Consider the following 17,630-nt stretch of genomic DNA (forward strand, 5'->3'; position numbering starts at 1 on the left):
CACACAATAAACTGGTACACTTAGTTGGTCTGAGACCACAATTGTCGTCCTTTGATTTTCGTTGTTCACAAATATAGTCCCTAGTGTTGACAGTGGGTTACTTGCCATTAATTTTTATACCCCTTCCAAAGGAGTAGGGGCAATAAGCCCCTTATTTGGCCCAAAAATTACTGCAAATTTAAAAGTTATCATACATATTTTTAAATTACTGAAAAGTATATCAGGTAGAAGGTATTCAGAAAAACAAAATAATTTTGGACATTGAACAAGTTACCATGGCAACAAATCATGCCTTAATTTGTATATTTTGTAAAATTTTGTGATTTTCCTTGTTTTTCATCAAATGTTTAAGTATATTTTCGATTGGAAAAGTATGTGCGCACCCAAGAAACAACTTTATATTTGGTGAGATTTTGTCAATGGTGATAATAAAGCTTCAGTTAAATTATTGTGTTGTTTCTTGGCTGCGCACGATGTTTCCACACCAGAAATAAAGATAGAAAACTGCATAAATTCTGAATTTTCATCGTTTTTGTGAAAACAGTACATTTTATGACGTAATTGTGACGTCATCACATAAGAATCTTAATGCTCTTCATTTATATTTCTTGACCCTATGCATTTCTACAGATTATGTGCCAATTTGAAAAAGTTATCAAACATTTTATTTTCTTGGGCCAAAACCAGGCCTTTATGCCCCTACTCCTTTATATCTCCATGTTTAATGCCTCAAATTGCAAGTAGGGGGGGGGGGGAGGATTACACTGTTAAAAAATTTGGGTCCAGAATTTTAAAGGAAAGTAGTGATTTGGTCCAGCTGAAAAAGGTTTAAAATTAGCACTTTGGAAGCTGTCAAAAGATTTCAAGACACCCTAAACATAAAATTGTCCATATTTTGAGTTAGAGCTAATAAAGTTTTCTATAATGTTGATATAATTTGTCCCAAAAGTAGTACAACACACTGTAAAACTTTCTTTGAGAAAGCGCAGGTGGGTTTTTTTTTATTTTCATTTATGTTCTAAAAGAAATGCACTATGAAATAATTGTGGTCTCGGACCAGTTATTTGTTAAAGCTCCTTGTTCTTATTAGATGCATCATCTTAATACACTTTAAAGGTACATGCCCAATACTTGTACACAATTATCATATGGACCAGAAAATGAATAAACTTTTCATAGATACCTGGATTAAAATTTTGTGCGCCTGATGCATTTCATTTGAAAGAAGACTCATTAGAGACCCTCGTATCAAACAAGTTTAAAAAAACAAAATATCTTAAGCTTATGTGAAAAAAATTGTTTTTGCATGGTACACCATTTTTTTTGCAAATATAGATATAGGAAGATGTGGTGTGAGTGCCAATGAGACAACTCTCCATCCAAATAACATTTTAAAAAAGTAAACCATTATAGGTCAATGTACGGCCTTCAACACGGAGCCTTGGCTCACACTGAACAACAAGCTATAAAGGTCCCCAAAATTACTAGTGTAAAACCATTCGATATAGATTTGCTTATGCTCAGTCATTTTTTTTTCTTATACAGCAGCATTTCATCTGTGGTGAAAACGAATCATGCAAATTGTTTTAAGTTTACTGCAGTTTAAAATAAAAACCGTGAAAGATTCACAGGGAAAATAAAAATAAAAAAGGGTGACCACACCAAGACTGAAAAGAAAAACAAGTCCTCAGAATACTTTTTAAAGAACTGAAGACTTAGGGACACAAACGAAACCAAAAACAGGGGTGTAAAATATAAAGACAGTTGAGATATTTTTTGTCATGAAAGAAACATTAAACACACTTTTGAAGATTAAATGTTATTTCTATATTTTTATTTCTTTGTAGTTGGATTATTGCAAGGTCCATGATATTGCGCCTGTTTCAAAACAAAAGAACTTAAAGATTTTGTATGAAATAGACCTTTTTGCAATGCGTCAGTTAGGATTTTATCGTGCAAATCCAACAGAACCAGTGTCATGGGAACGGCCTGCAAGTAACGCTCATTTGACGTTCATTTCTATATTATATGCATTGTATGGATCTTTAATAAGAGACTCTTTACGTCCTAACAACTCTCATAGCTTACCTTTTTTTTGATGTTGTGTTCTTTGACTGTTATGATGGATGACTGATGAAATCTGATGTACCATGTATAAAAAATGAATATCAGAAAAATTGCCATTTATTTCCATGTATAAACGTTGTTATATCATTTATATGTTGTTATCTTAAAAAGTTGTATGTTGTATGATATATGGATGTTAATTCTTATGTCAATAGAAGAATAACTTGAATATACTGAATAAAAGATTTCATTACTAGACAAGAAAATTTAATGAACAGTTTTCCTCTTACAGTTGATATGTTTCCCTCATTTTTATATGACCTCAAAATTTTTTTTGCATCGTATATAATGCTATCTTGTTGTAGTCGTCGTTGTCTGCGTCGTCTGCATTGTCCAAAGACACATTTAGTTTCTGGACAAAAACTTTAGTTTTAGTGAATGGATCTTTATAAAATTTAACAGAAGGTTCATTACTACTAAAAGAAGGTTGGGATTGATTTTGGGGGTTATTGTCCCAATAGTTTGGGAATTAGGGGCCTAAAGGGGGCCCAAAATAAGCATTTTTGTAGTTTTCAAACAATAATTTGTGTTTAAGTGTATAAATCTCTCTGTAATTATTATACTACCGCAAATATTTTGGTCTTATATTGCTATCATGTTGGCGTCGTTGTCTGCGTGGTCGTCGTCATCATCGTCCAAATACTTTTAGTTTTCGCACTCTAACTTTAGTAAAAGTGAATAGAAATCTATGAAATTTTAACACAAGGTTTATGACCAAAAAAGGAAGGGGTGCCACATGTGGAGCAGGATCTGCTTACCCTTCTGGAGCACCTGAGATCACCCCTAGTTTTTGGTGGGGTTCGTGTTGTTTATTCTTTAGTTTTCTATGTTGTGTCATGTGTACTATTGTTTTTCTGTTTGTCTTTTTCATTTTTAGCCATGGCGTTGTCAGTTTGTTTTAGATTTATGAGTTTGACTGTCCCTTTGGTATCTTTCGTCCCTCTTTTGGATTGATTTTGGGAGTTTTGGGTCCAACAGTTTAGGAATAAGTCAATAAGGGGCCAAAAAAAGGGCCCAAATAAGCATTATTCTTGGTTTTCGCACAATAACTTTAGTATAAGTAAATAGAAATCAATGAAATTTAAACACAAGGTTTATGACCACAAAAGGAAGGTTGGGATTGATTTTAGGAGTTGAGGTCCCAAAAGTTTAGGAATGAGGGGCCAAAAAGGGGCCCAAATAAGTATTATTCTTGGTTTTCGCACCATAACTTAAGTATAAGTAAATAGAAATCTATGAAATATAAACACAAGGTTTATGACCACAAAAAGAAGGTTGGGATTGATTTTGGGGGTTATGGTCCCAATAGTTTGGGAATTATGGGGCCAAAAAGGGGGCCCAAAATAAGCATTTTTGTAGTTTTCAAACAATAATTTGTGTTTAAGTGTATATAAAATCTCTCTGTAATTATTATAGGACCGCAAAAATTGGAAATTTTTTGGTCTTATATTGCTATCACGTTGGCGTTGTTGTCTGCGTGGTGGTCGTCGTCATGGTCCGAATACTTTTAGTTTTCGCACTCTAACTTTAGTTAAAGTGAATAGAAATCTATGAAATTTTAACACAAGGTTTATGACCACAAAGGAAGGTTGGGATTGATTTGGGGAATTTTGGTCCCAACATTTTAGGAATTAGGGGCCAAAAAGGGCCCAAATAAGCATTTTCTTGGTTTTCACACTATAACTTTAGTTTAAGTAAATAGAAATCAATGAAATTTTGACACAAGGTTTATGACCACAAAAGGAAGGTTTGGATTGATTTTGGGAGTTTTGGTTCCAACAGTTTAGGAATTAGGGGCCAAAAAAAGGGCCCAAATAAGCATTATTCTTGGTTTTCGCATAATAACTTTAGTATAAGTAAATAGAAATCAATGAAATTTAAACACAAGGTTTATGACCACAAAAGGAAGGTTGGGATTGATTTTAGGAGTTGAGGTCCCAAAAGTTTAGGAATGAGGGGCCAAAAAGGGGCCCAAATAAGTATTATTCTTGGTTTTCGCACCATAACTTAAGTATAAGTCAATAGAAATCTATGAAATTTAACCACAAGGTTTATGACCACAAAAGGTAGATTGGGATTGATTTTAGGAGTTGAGGTCCCAAAAGTTTAGGAATGAGGGGCCAAAAAGGGGCCCAAATAAGCATTATTCTTGGTTTTCGCACCATAACTTTAGTATAAGTAAATAGAAATCTATGAAATTTAAACACAAGGTTTATGACCATAAAAGGAAGGTTGGGTTTGATTTTGGGAGTTTTGTCCCAACAGTTAAGGAATAAGGGGCCCAAAGGGTCCAAAATTGAACTTTGTTTGGTTTCATCAAAAATTGAATAATTGGGGTTCTTTTTGATATGCCAAATCTAACTGTGTATGTAGATTCTTAATTTTTGGTCCCTTTTTCAAATTGGTCTACATTCAGGTCCAAAGGGTCCAAAATTAAACTTAGTTTGATTTTAACAAAAATTGAATCCTCGGGGTTGTTTGTTATGCTGAATCTAAAAATGTACTTAGATTTTTGATAATTGGCCCAGTTTTTAAGTTGGTCCAAATCGGGGTCCAAAATTAAACTTTGTTTGATTTCATCAAAAATTTAATAATTGGGGTTCTTTGATATGCCAGATCTAACTGTGTATGTAGATTCTTAATTTTTGGTCCCGTTTTTAAATTGGTCTACATTAAAGTCCAAAGGGTCCAAAATGAAACTAAGTTTGATTTTAACAAAAATTGAATTCTTGGGCTTTTTTGATATGCTTAATCTAAAGCTAGAAATATCTAATTGCACAATATTGTGCAATAGCAAGAAATTTTCAATTGGAGTCATCTTTCTTTGTCCAGAATAGTAGTTGAATCAACTTAAATCATTGTTTTATACAATATACAATGTATACTCACTTTTACTACCAACTGATAAATTAAAACAATCTTTACCATTCAGTGATAACAAGCACTTTATTTTGCATTTTAAATTTTAAATTTGAATTGAGATCAGTTTCGGAAAAAGGGAAAGGGGGATGTGAAAAAAGGGGGGGTAAATTTTTCTCATTTCGGATTTCATAAATAAAAAGAAAATTTCTTCAAACACTTTTTTGAGAGGATTAATATTCAACAGCATAGTGAATTGCTCAAAGGCAAAAAAAATATTTTAAGTTCATTAGACCACATTCATTCTGTGTCAGAAATCTATGCTGTGTCAACTATTTAATCACAATCCAAATTTAGAGCTGAATCCAGCTTGATTGTGTGTCTATACTTGCCCCAACCGTTCAGGGTTCAACTTCTGTGGTCGTATAAAGCTGCGCTATGCGGGGCATCTGGTACCACAAGTTTCCATACCAAGAAGGGATTGTTGGTATTGATTTTTGGGGTTATGGTCCCAAAAGTTTAGTAATTAGGGGCCAAAAGGGGGGCCTAAAATAAGCATTTTTGTAGTTCTCAAACAATAACTTGTGTTTAAGTGTATGAATCTCTCTGAAATTACACCACAAGTTTCCTTACCATGAATGGATAGTAAGAAATTGATTTTTGGGGTTATGGTCCTTATAGTTTAGGAATTAGGGGCCAAAAAGGGGGCCCAAAATAAGCATTTTTTGTAGTTTTCAAACAATAACTTGTTTTTAAGTGTATGAATCTCTCTGAAATTATACCATAAGTTTCCATACCATGACGGGATAGTTAGTACTGACTTTGGGGGGTTATGGCTCAAATTTTTTTTTTTGGAATTAGGGGCAAAAAAAGGGGGATGGACATTTTAGACAATTTAAAAGCAGTGTAAGGGAGGTAATTCAAATACATTTTACATACAATGTTGGGTATGTTTGTATTCACCCCCCCCCCCCCCCCCCCCCTTACACTACTTGTAAATAATGTATACACAATTGTCAGGTTTTGGACTAATTGCAAAAAAAAGGGGGTAGTTTCCCCCAAATTTTTGAAAAGTTTGAAGAAGAAATCTTTAATTGCCCAATATTGTGTAATAGATTTGTAAGATCTTGACATTTGTTTTGTGTGATAAACTTATATTATGTCAAAAATTTGATCACAATCCAAATTCAGAGCTGTTTCAAGCTTGAATGTTTTGTCCATACTTGCCCCAACTGTTCAGAGTTCGACCTCTGCGGTCGTATAAAGTTGCGCCCGGCGGGGCACCTGGTTAGTTTGTAACCTAGATTTGTTTTCTCTCAATCGATTATTGAATTTTGAACACCGGTATACTACTGATAGATATAGGAAGATGTGGTGTGAGTGCAAATGAGACATCTCTCCATCCAAATAACAATTTATAAAAGTAAACCATTATAGGTCAATGTACGGCCTTCGACACGGAGCCTTGGCTCACACCGAACAAAAAGCTATAAAGGGCCTCAAAATTACTAGTGTAAAACCGTTCAAAGGGGAAAACCAACGGTCTGATAGACAACAGAAAATTGATGCCTTTATTTATCTACCTCACAACTTAATTTGGTAATTTTATAGATAAATATGATACATGTATCTTTCAATTAAGACCTGTCGTATATTGCTTAAAAAGTACATAGTTTTGTACACTTTGAACAATTTCTACATCAATCTTCCTTATTACTAAAAGGATATAAAAGGATTCATGCTCTGTAGGTTTTGTATGAGAAAAAAGTAAAATCACAGAAATTCCAAACACTGAGAAATATTAAAACGGAAAATCCCTAATTAAATGGCAAATCAAAAGTTCAAACACATCAAACGAAGTGATAATAACTGTTTAGGTTGTACATGTAACACCATAGCCAGATTGCCAGAGATTGTAGGGACCAACCACCACTGGGACGTTGCCACTGCTTGTGGACATTTTACCTCTGTAGGTATTATTGGTCAAGTATATTCAGCTTTTTGTTGACATGACATATTAATGACATGGTCATTATCTGAAAAGTTACTGTTTATGAAAAGTTGAATTTAGTTGAAACAGTAAGGTTGTATAACCCAAGGCAAAGATTGCCATAACTTTAGTTGACATACAACGTTTTAAAATTTGTCGGTTTTTAATGCTTTTCAACTTTGTTTTTCATTTTGTCTTACACCAATTTTGAATAGAGTGCCACTAAAGAGTCTCATGTAGACGAAACTCGCATATGATGTAACTCCATGTTTGGTATCGTTGATAAATTAATTTATAGTTAAAACCCTCTACTAACGGATGCTAGACGTTTCGGACACACAGCAAGTTTGGTAACAGTCGTTTTGCCATACTGCCAGATCGCGCTTACTTAAAACAAAATGTAAGAAAATTACAAAATCAGTCCTTATCCCACCCAAGACATCACCACCAGTTTTTGTTGGGATTCGTGTTGCTCAGTCGTTAGTTTTCTGTGTTATGTTTAGTGTACTGTTGTTTGTTGGTATTTTGATCATTGAGAAACTTAATATTCTCTTAACAACACAACGTAATTAAAACGTTGAGCTGATTTTACAGAGTTATCTCCCTGTAGTGTTAGGTACCACCTTAATACATGACAGCTTATATGTCAACTTATATTCGACTTATGAGTTTGAATGCCTCTCTGCTATCTTTTGTCTTTTTTATATTAACACCAAATCCAAATTTCAAGGGAAAAAGATGAATCTCACTATTTGGCATGTAAACCCAAACGAAAAAAGGAATCATAATTATTGCAGAGACATAATACAATTGTATTATATGTCTCTGATTATAGTCAACATTATATACATAATCTGATATGAAGATTTAGTAGAGGGGGGAAAAAGGTGATAAATTGCATATTAAAAACTCTCCCTCTTAGTATGAAACGGAACAAAATGGCATATATAGAAAAATTCGTGACTTAAACCGATTGAAGCTCGATAAGTATTGTAAACATGCAAAGAATAAATAATTTACATAGGAAGGTGAATTTATCAAATGAAACATCTAGGAGATATCGGGATTTCAAACGCAGTTGTCTAGACATGTTCTGAGACTACTTTCAAGTGTTATAATAATGTCTTAGATTGAAACGCAGGGAAGACCAACATTATCTTGTCGCGGAACTATTACCTATACACTAACATTTACCGTAACAATTTGACTCAACCTGGTGATATAAATTTTGACAATAAATGTCACTTGAGTGATTCTCTAGGCCAAAAAAAAAAATGAAAGTTATAAACCAGCTAACGCAAATATTAAAGATTTTAAAATACAATCGAAATGAACCAAAAGTATAGCAATTATTTAGTAATTACCAAGTATTCAATTTTCTGTTGTCTATAACACATATGCTTGGTGTAAGGATTTGGAATATACTGTATAATTTCCAATAAATATAATTATAACTCTTGGTTTTACTCTTTATTCACATTCTGAGCACACAGGTTTTGCTCACATTTTCCGAATTAATTCGGTTCAATTCCAATATGGAAAAGAAAACACTGAAAGCTATAAAAACATGAAAACTGTACTAAGCTTAACATCTAGAGACATAAATTATACACCTATATCTTATTTTACAAAAAAAGGCCTTAAACATGAGTGCAGGGAAAGGGCGGTGCGGTGCGTTTGACACTGATATAGGAAACATCACATCATGGATTTTTTAACAACGCTTTTGAATTACGCCCCTTTGACTCTCAGTGAACACTGATAAAGTTTCAAAAACTTGCAGATTTGGGATATTTTCCTTTGTGTCTGTAAATTATATCTCCTCGAAGGACTGTCATTTTGATTTTGATTTTACTAATTTTTGAGCTGGGTATTTTCATTACATCACTATCGATCACAACAAAATCAGCTTCTTTTCCATTTTCTAACGATCCAACAATATTTTCCTGTCGCATGGCATATGCACCATTTATTGTGTACATTTCTATAGCTTGTTTTATTGCAACTGACTGATGGCCCCTTTCGACTGCATGCTGAATACCGATAAAAGGATTCAGGTCACTGACATCCCAGTCACTACTCAAGGTCACTGTGGCGCCAGTGTCTGCAACACTTTTAACCGGAACAAAATTTTCAGCTCGTTCCGTTCCGACAACCGATTCTGTGCTGTGTCTTCCACAAGGAAGCGTGTAATCACCAGACACTTGGAAGTCGGCTACAACCCCAAGATCCTTGAATCTACCCAAATCCCCCTCGTCTATAAGTTCTAAATGTGTCATTCGATGACGTGTATTGTTTTCTTTTGTATTTTCTATGGCATTTAGAACCTCATGTACGGCTCGATCACCAATAGCATGTATATGAAAATCAAATTGTTTTTCGTCTGAAAAATGTTGCAAACTCTTGATATATTTTTCTATCCGAGCCTGTGTGAAATAGTTCATCCCAATATTTTCCTCAAGACCTTTAAGGTGAAGTTTCTTTATGTATGGTTTAAGAACAGCTGCTGTAGTATTATCAAGTAACCCATCAGCATACATTTTTATTTGATTTTGTCGTAGAAGACAGTTATCGTCACAGTGGTACCCAGTATGTAGCTCTTTCAAATTCTCAATTTGTTCTTCATCGCACATATGGGAATACACCCAAAATCCCAAAATAGCTCTGACTGTGAGCTTTTTGTCAGCACATGCTTTCTGCCAAGCTTTATGATGTTCTTGCTTCCAATACACTCTTGCATCGCAAAGGGAAGTAATGCCATATTTTTTAATTTGATCTAAGGCATACATCAAACCTTCATAGTTATATTTTTCCATTTTTGCCGAAGGCGCCATGGCAATATCCATGATTTCTATGCCTTCATTTTCAAATAAAATTCCATTTGGTTCCTCAGTGCCCTTTTCTCTCATTATAATACCACCTTCTCGGTCGACAGTTTGGCTATTAATACCAGCCAATGATAAAGCTCGAGTATTTACCCAAACTGAATGTGAGGTTTCTTCCATCATGATAGCCGGTTTATTAGGAACAGCTTCATCTAATATTTTCCTAGGAGATCTTCCACCACTTTCAATATGTTTTAACATCATTTCGATTGAATATCCATGCCCAAGAACCCAGTTAGTCCCTTTCTGTTTTGGTGCCTGTTTCTTTATAAGACCGATCATATCTTCCGGGGAAAGGTCGCGCGGTAATTCACAGGTTCCGCCAACCTCTGAACCTGACTCAAGTGGATGCATATGGACGTCATGAATACCAGGGAGAACAGTAGCTCCATCTAGATCGTACATCTCATATTCACCTGCAAATTATGAAATAGCATTAATTGTCTCAAACTATGGCCACCACCTGAACCAAGGATTATACATCGCAAGTACTTTCAATATAAAGTTTTCATAACTGCACGTATGAAATTGATGCTCCCTAAACATTATAATAATACCGAGACAATCTATATACATTTTTAAAGGAATACATAATGCTGGTGGAGATTTATTCCCCCGAGGGTATCACCAGCCCAGTAGTCAGCACTTCTGTGTTGACTTGAGTTATCATTGATATGTTCATAATAATAAATTAACTGTTAACAAAACTTTGAATTTTTGAAATATTAAGGCTTTTCTTCCTTAGGAATAGATTACCTTAGCTGTATTTGACAAAACTTTTAGGAATTTTTAGTCTTCAATGCTCTTTAACTTCGTACTTTATTTGGACTTTTAAACATTTTTGGATTCGAGCATCACTGATGAGTCTTCTGTAGACGAAACGCGCGTCTGTCGTAAATATAAAATTTTAATCCTGGTATCTATGATGAGTTTATTTACAACCACTGGGTCGATGCCACTGCTGGTGGAGATTTATTTCCCCGAGGGTATCACCAGCCCAGTAGTCAGCACTGCTGTGTTGACTTGAGTTATCATTGATATGTTCATAATGATAAATTAACTGTTAACAAAACTTTGAATTTTTGAAATACTAAGACTTTTCTACCTCAGGAATAGATTACCTTAGCTCTATTTGGCACTTCAACTTCGTACTTTATTTGGTCTTTTAAACATTTTTGGATTCGAACGTCACTGATGAGTCTTTTGTAGACGAGACGCGCGTCTGGCGTAAATATAAAATTTGAATCCTGGTATCTATGATGAGTTTTTATCAGATCTTATCAAGGAAATATAAAAGTTTTGTATGAAGAAAACAAAAAGTGTTGCCAACAGATTCTTTCGAGCTAAAGTACATACCATAGCCCTTTCTAATATGTCAGTTCAGAGGAACAAATGGCAAATATTAAAACAAAAAGTAAAACTACAATAACATTGAGAATGGGAACGGGGAATGTGTCAAAGAGACAAAAACCCGACCAAACAGCATAACACAGCCCAAGAGCAACACAACGAGAAAGTCCCGCACTCGGAGGCGGGCTTCAGCTGGCTTCAACTGGCTCCTAAACAAAAATGTGTCTAGTTTTGATTTCTATATGCTTCCCCAATTTGTTTTTTCCCGGGAACATTAAATCTATTTTTTTTCTATTGTATTTCTTCTGTAAGTTAGTTATGAATGTTGCTCAGTGAGCAGATATTTCCTTTGCTTCTTTCGTGAAAGTTTCCACATGTACTTGTTTTCATCCGACTTTCAATATTGATATATGGTCATGAATGTTGCCTTTGAGAGCAAACTTGTTGTAATAAAAAATTGAACAACACCAAAATCATAGAAAAAACCCATATAATTGTAATTTCATCAACATTTATATTAATTAAGGAATGACTGTAATATTTTTTCTGTCTATGAAGAAATAACATTAAAAAATTTGGTGCACACTGAATAACGCGCGTAGCGGGTTATTTAACAGTGTGCACCACATTTTTTATGTTATTTCGAATAGACAGAAAAAATATTACAGTCATTTCTTATAATTTAATTCTAAATTCCATTTTAAACGGTAGAAAAACATGAAAAAACGTCGATGACGTCACGGTCACATGACTAAATTATGTCTATGGGCTCATAACAAAATAACTCCAGCCAATCAGAAGACGCGTTACATCCAAAATTAAATTAATCTTATTTGTTGGCAGTGGACCGATATGCACACTAATCAACGGATTTAAGAAATTAGTGTTCCCTACCTGATTTGTAGAAATTCTTTGCCTCCTCGTCAGAGCCAACATAAATAATAATACCACCTTGCACTACCATAGCCTTCTTTGGCTGTCTTTCCCATTCTGAACACACCACTGTATAAATGTTTCCATTTAGATAAATGGCTCCTCCAGAGGATTGCCTTGGCGACTTAAAGGACGCCATTAGAAAGAAGGTTTATATCTATATTTAAAAACGAGAAAGTGATTCAAAGTTAGTTGTTTGTGATAGAATGTTTAATTTAATTTTCCATCTTATACTTAACTGTACTAGTTGGGATTTAACAGTAAATCTTGACAAAACCAAAGTTATGATTTTTAACAAATCAGGTAAAAAACTTACAAAAGACAAGTTTGTTTTTAGTGATAATATTTTGGAACACTGTACAGAATATAAATATTTGGGTATACTGTTTAAACCATCTGGTAGTTTTACAGAAGCAGTGAGACTTCTTTGTAAAAAAGCCTCAAAAGCTATATTTTGTATTAGAAAACTGTTATTTTCTGAAGATATCAATGTATTACCTCACTTAAAGCTTTTTGATGCTTGTGTTAAACCTATACTTCTTTACTGTAGTGAAGTTTGGTCTCTGTATATGATAAAAGATATTACAAATCTAGAGTCAAAATATTGGTCATTGGCTACCATCAAAGTACAAATTAAATTCGCAAAAACTTTAATTGGAGTAAATAAATCAGCTGTCAATTTAGCAGTACTAGCTGAACTTGGTATGTATCCAGTTTTTATAGAAGCTTTAAAACTGTCAATTGGCTTCTGGTTGCATGTGATCAAATCTGATAACAATTGTTTACTAAAAGATGTATATTGTTCCAACCTGCAATTAACCAATAGATTTGCTAAAAAGATTGAACAGTTACTTGCTACATTAAATTTTTCACATGTCTGGAAAAATCATGATACTATTTCAAAAAGGCGTTTATTATATGCAATTCATACCAAACTTAATGATAGATATCTTAATTATTGGAAAGAAAATATATTTTGTGATAATAAATCAGTACATGGTAATAAGCTGAGAACATATAGACAGCTTAAAGAAAATTATAAATTGGAAACCTATTTATTGTTAAATATAGACAGAAAAGTAATAGGGCATTTTGCTAAAATTCGTATTAGTAATAGTGTTCTTAGAATTGAACAAGGGCGTCACACTAAAACCCCTGTAGAAGAAAGAATTTGTCCTTTGTGCCTCTTAGAAGTTGAAGATGAATTTCATTTCACTTTAAAATGTACAAAACTAAATATAATTAGAGACCAACTGTTTTCCAAAATTAGTGAAATAGTTTCCTCTTTTTTAAAAATGACTAATGAAGCAAGATTTAAATTTTTATATACGTGTGTTGAGACTGATATAATTAGAATTATTGTTAAATTTATAAGCGACATGTACATTTCTAGAAATGCTTTATTAAGCACTAAATAACTTTGTGGTACCACCTCCTCATATAATGTTTATGAAATTGGTATGATATATATATGTTTGTATGTTTGTGTATAACAAATTTGTATTGTCTTGATATCAATCCTGTAATTTTGGATTTTAAACCAATAAAATTTACTTACTTACTTACTTACTGTCTATCTAATCTCACTATATTATGTACGAAATTAAAAAAAAATATAAAATGTAAAGTTTTTTTGCCATATGCATTAGATAAGGGACTTCCCGATTAAAATTTTCCGTGGAGTTCTTTTTATTTTTTTTGGATTGGATTTTCTGATGAAGGTAATCGAAAAAACACTTCGTATACAGCAGTGTTTTGTAATTTTCATCATACGTTTTGCATTTCTATAATTTCTATAATAATTACTGATCTAAGGTTACAAGTCCTTACCAAGTACAAATCAAGCAATTATTGATTATTTGTTCTTTCAATAAGCTGACGTGAACCAATAATGTATTCTCTTGTACTTGATATAAGTGCAAAAAAGCTGCAATTGTTAATTCCTATTACAGTTGTATTGCGATTTATAAATGAAATCAATAATTTCGGCACTCACACTTATTAGAAAGAGTATGTTTAATTTCTGATTAAAAATATATATAGCCGTTGATACTACATTTGAATATGGTCTGATAACATATTTAGCACAATATAACATGCCTTCCATATATTTAAAAAAAACAACATATTCACTCAAAGTTTGTATAAGCATGGAAGTATTATATTGACATAATACTTCCGTGGTATAAGCTAATATCAAAGATAAAGGTAAGACCGTTTCATCATCTTGATCTACGGTCGCTGTTTTATATAATACTTGACATGTGTGTGTGTGTGTACTTACCCAAGCTACCTGTTGTTTACTGTTAGATGGTTAATGTTCCGGATCTTGAATCTAGTTTGAGGTCACAAGGAAGATATATGATTAAGAAGTATTTTGTCGACTTATGTTACATTTAACTGGTATTTTACTTCCATTATGTTATTAAAAGTAAAAATGAGATATGGACACTATATGAACCTTTGTCCGACCGTATCATTTTTTTAAACTTTATCCTAAGATATATTTGAAAAGCTATGAGATCTCGTATGAGATATACATTTAAGAAGGTGCTAGCTGTCAAATTCGTGTTCACCGATTTGACTCAAATTTTCATATTCGACTTATAACGTATATCTAAATGAAAAAAGTCTAAAATAAACAATCTACAATGCTAACATTCAAATTATGTATCAGAATTTCGCGTGTACTAATATTTTAGTCTGGGTGCAACCTAATTAAACATCGAGCCGACCTTCCGAGATTGCCGACGGTTATATAACCCGTTGTAAATATAACTAAGATATGAATAAATAGCGAACTTGTGCAATTGGATTATTCGAGCCCTTTTTTATTTCATATTATAGGTTAAAACAAAATGTTAATTAACGTTTTGACCTGTATAAGAGTAAGTTTTTACAGAACGAATCAGTCAATCAAATGGGTTTACTCTTGTTTCACTTTCAACGTTGTTAAATGTTCACATTCTTTGGTCCTTTTACTAGCTGATCACGCATAGTTCATGCGTAAACCATCTTTACGGATTTAATGAGCTCGAAATTTTCACTGCAAGTAATTATCCCTTCTACTAATATCTCAATAATAAATATTTGAAATTAAATACTGTATTAAGATTACCTTACCATTTCATAATAATTCATTAGCAATGTTTCTTTGCTTATATTGGCAAAACTGAACCAAACTGGTTGCTAAAAGCGAATTTTTACTTCACTATCTCACTTTCATTTATGATTGAACACATAAAATCATATTTCATATTTTCTATATCTTGTAGCTAGTGCACCTTCAAGAATGACTGTCTAATTGACCGGGTTGAAGAATTTAACTATTTTTGCAGTGGTCAGTTATTTGGTCAGTCTATACTATAACTATCTCCAATATCAGTTTAGAAATTTATGGTTTATTCATACTCCCTCAAACAAAGTTTTTACCAGATTGACTTGGTTATCATTTTATCCCCCTTTCGATTATATAGCTCTTTACTGCTTCGGTTGTTATACTTTCTTGGCTTTAAAAAGTGTGTTTGCCCTACTGATGAAGGTAAATTCAGAAAGCGCCTCAGCCGCATACAATATACAATGGTTCTTATATTGGATTGTCAATCTAATGGAATTTAACGCGACTGTCATACAAGTGAGAGGTTTAGCTAGCTGTACAACAAGGCTCAATTTCCCATGTTCTACATAAAAGAAATGCATGTACCAAGTCAAAAAATATAACAATTGTTTTCCATTTGTTTGATGTGTTTGAGCGTTAAATTTTGCCAATTGGTGATCATGAAGAACTTTCCGTTTTGAATTAACATTGGAGTTCGGTATCGTTCGTGTCACTTCTTACTATGACTTCTAATTTATAAATATTTAGTGATATAATTCTTATAGACGGTTGTATTATTTCCTGTCATTTGAACTAAGCATGAAAGTTTTTCAATATCGTATGCAAAATATATGAATCGCACTAATGTTTAGTACCGGTGGCGCGCTTCTTTTATTTACTACTGTCCTTTGAAAGTGCCCAATTTGGATGATTTTCCCATTTTTCATCAATTTTTACCCATTTTGGGCTATTATCGTGGAAAAACTCACAGTTCCACAATTAAACTTTTTTTCATACTCTCAATAAAGATGAAGTTGACCAATCTGAATAAATTCAACTAAAAAAACAAACTATAGGCAGGTGTTAATATAAGAAAGTTTTATCATATTTTGATGCTTTTTCGTGTCAAATTTCCATGTTGTCAATTGCAATTTTGTAAATTTGGGATTTTTCTCTTTTAAAAGAACAGAATGCATATTATTTCAACTTCCTTGTTATAAATGATTGAAACAAATAAACAAATACACATCTAAGAAATTTGAAAAGAAAAAGTTATATGGGATGTTTTCGTTTCTGGTAAAATCATTTTTTGTACCCTTCACCCATTTTTCTCAAAATTTCAGCTAAAAAGACTGACTTGATTAGTAATAAAATTTGAAAATTTCATTATTCAAAAACTACTTATTGGAAATACACAATTCTTTCACATTGTTAATTTTGATTATGATGTTCACCAAATTCATTGCTATTTTCCACTTGTATCACATGTTTTGGAAATAATTCCAGAACGAGATTTCAATGAGACTGAATGAGACTGAAACTTCAGAAGAATACATCTTTAAGTAATCAAAATTTGTACCTTGAATTTGGTTTTGTCATGGATCTTTTTGTATTGTTCAAATTATCACGTTGATTCGTCTTCATTTAGTATCTTTGGTGCCGGAAAGAAAATTTCATCCATTTGTACTATTTTGACTTCTGTCTCAATACTTTTTTCATTCAATACTCGTTTTGAGGTTATCGTTTTTCTCTTTCAATTTATTTTTTTCATTTTTTGTATGTACTCTGTAGCCTAAGTCTATGACTTCAACGTTATTTTTCTGTTCACCTAAACTTCAGTTTGGAAATCAATGATAAATGTAGGTACAAGGCCTGCCAAATTCCAAGTGTCATGTCATTAAAAATAAATCGACTAAACTTACATTTTTATGTCCCAAATTTGGAAGCTCTTGCATTTGTTAGTCCTAAATGTTTTTAGAAGTTTAGTTCATCTAACTTCTTCTTAACATTATAACTTTAATCTGACAGTTGTTTTTTTTTAAATTTTGAACTGTTTCACATTGATTAATTATAACGTTTTCATAGCTTGCGATACGGTAAGCGTTTTGCTGATTCTCGAAGATCGTAGCTGTAGTTGTTTACTTTCTTGTCTGTGATCGTTGGTATATATTTGTCTCAATTGCAATCATACCAGTTTTATTTATTCTAATACCACATTTATTTTTGACATAAATGGTGACAGAAAAAGTTTCGAAGAAATCATTTTAATATTTAGAATGTTTTCAAGAGCATCAACTCTCTGTAGTTTTATAGAAGAAACAAAAACTCGTATCGATTTATTTGTATATAAATGATGTATCCATGAGACATGTATTTCATATGCAGTGCT

General features: G+C 32.9%; 2 protein-coding genes across 10 annotated transcripts in view; one reads left to right on the forward strand and one right to left on the reverse strand.

The window, feature by feature from the left end:
- LOC143080986 (uncharacterized) overlaps positions 1-2,333 on the forward strand; it is a 44,239-nt gene extending 41,906 nt beyond the window's left edge. For all 9 annotated transcript variants that reach the window (XM_076257260.1, XM_076257272.1, XM_076257245.1 and 6 more), the window contains one exon: positions 1,848-2,333. In XM_076257260.1, coding sequence (XP_076113375.1) covers positions 1,848-2,099 — 252 coding nt within the window. In that variant the 3' untranslated portion in view covers positions 2,100-2,333. The remainder of the gene's footprint in view (positions 1-1,847) is intronic.
- Positions 2,334-8,433: 6,100 nt separating this feature from the next.
- On the reverse strand, positions 8,434-14,505 carry LOC143080953 (putative amidohydrolase YtcJ). Its single transcript, XM_076257155.1, has 3 exons — positions 14,429-14,505; positions 12,106-12,301; positions 8,434-10,277 (listed from the first exon to the last, which is right to left on the reverse strand). Exons 2-3 carry the CDS (start codon positions 12,281-12,283, stop codon positions 8,746-8,748), a joined length of 1,710 nt encoding a protein of 569 aa, XP_076113270.1. The 5' UTR covers positions 12,284-12,301; positions 14,429-14,505; the 3' UTR covers positions 8,434-8,745.
- Between the last annotated feature and the right edge of the window lie 3,125 nt (positions 14,506-17,630).

The sequence above is a fragment of the Mytilus galloprovincialis genome, chromosome 1, assembly GCF_965363235.1.
Source record: "Mytilus galloprovincialis chromosome 1, xbMytGall1.hap1.1, whole genome shotgun sequence".
NCBI classification, from domain to species: Eukaryota; Metazoa; Mollusca; class Bivalvia; order Mytilida; family Mytilidae; genus Mytilus; species Mytilus galloprovincialis.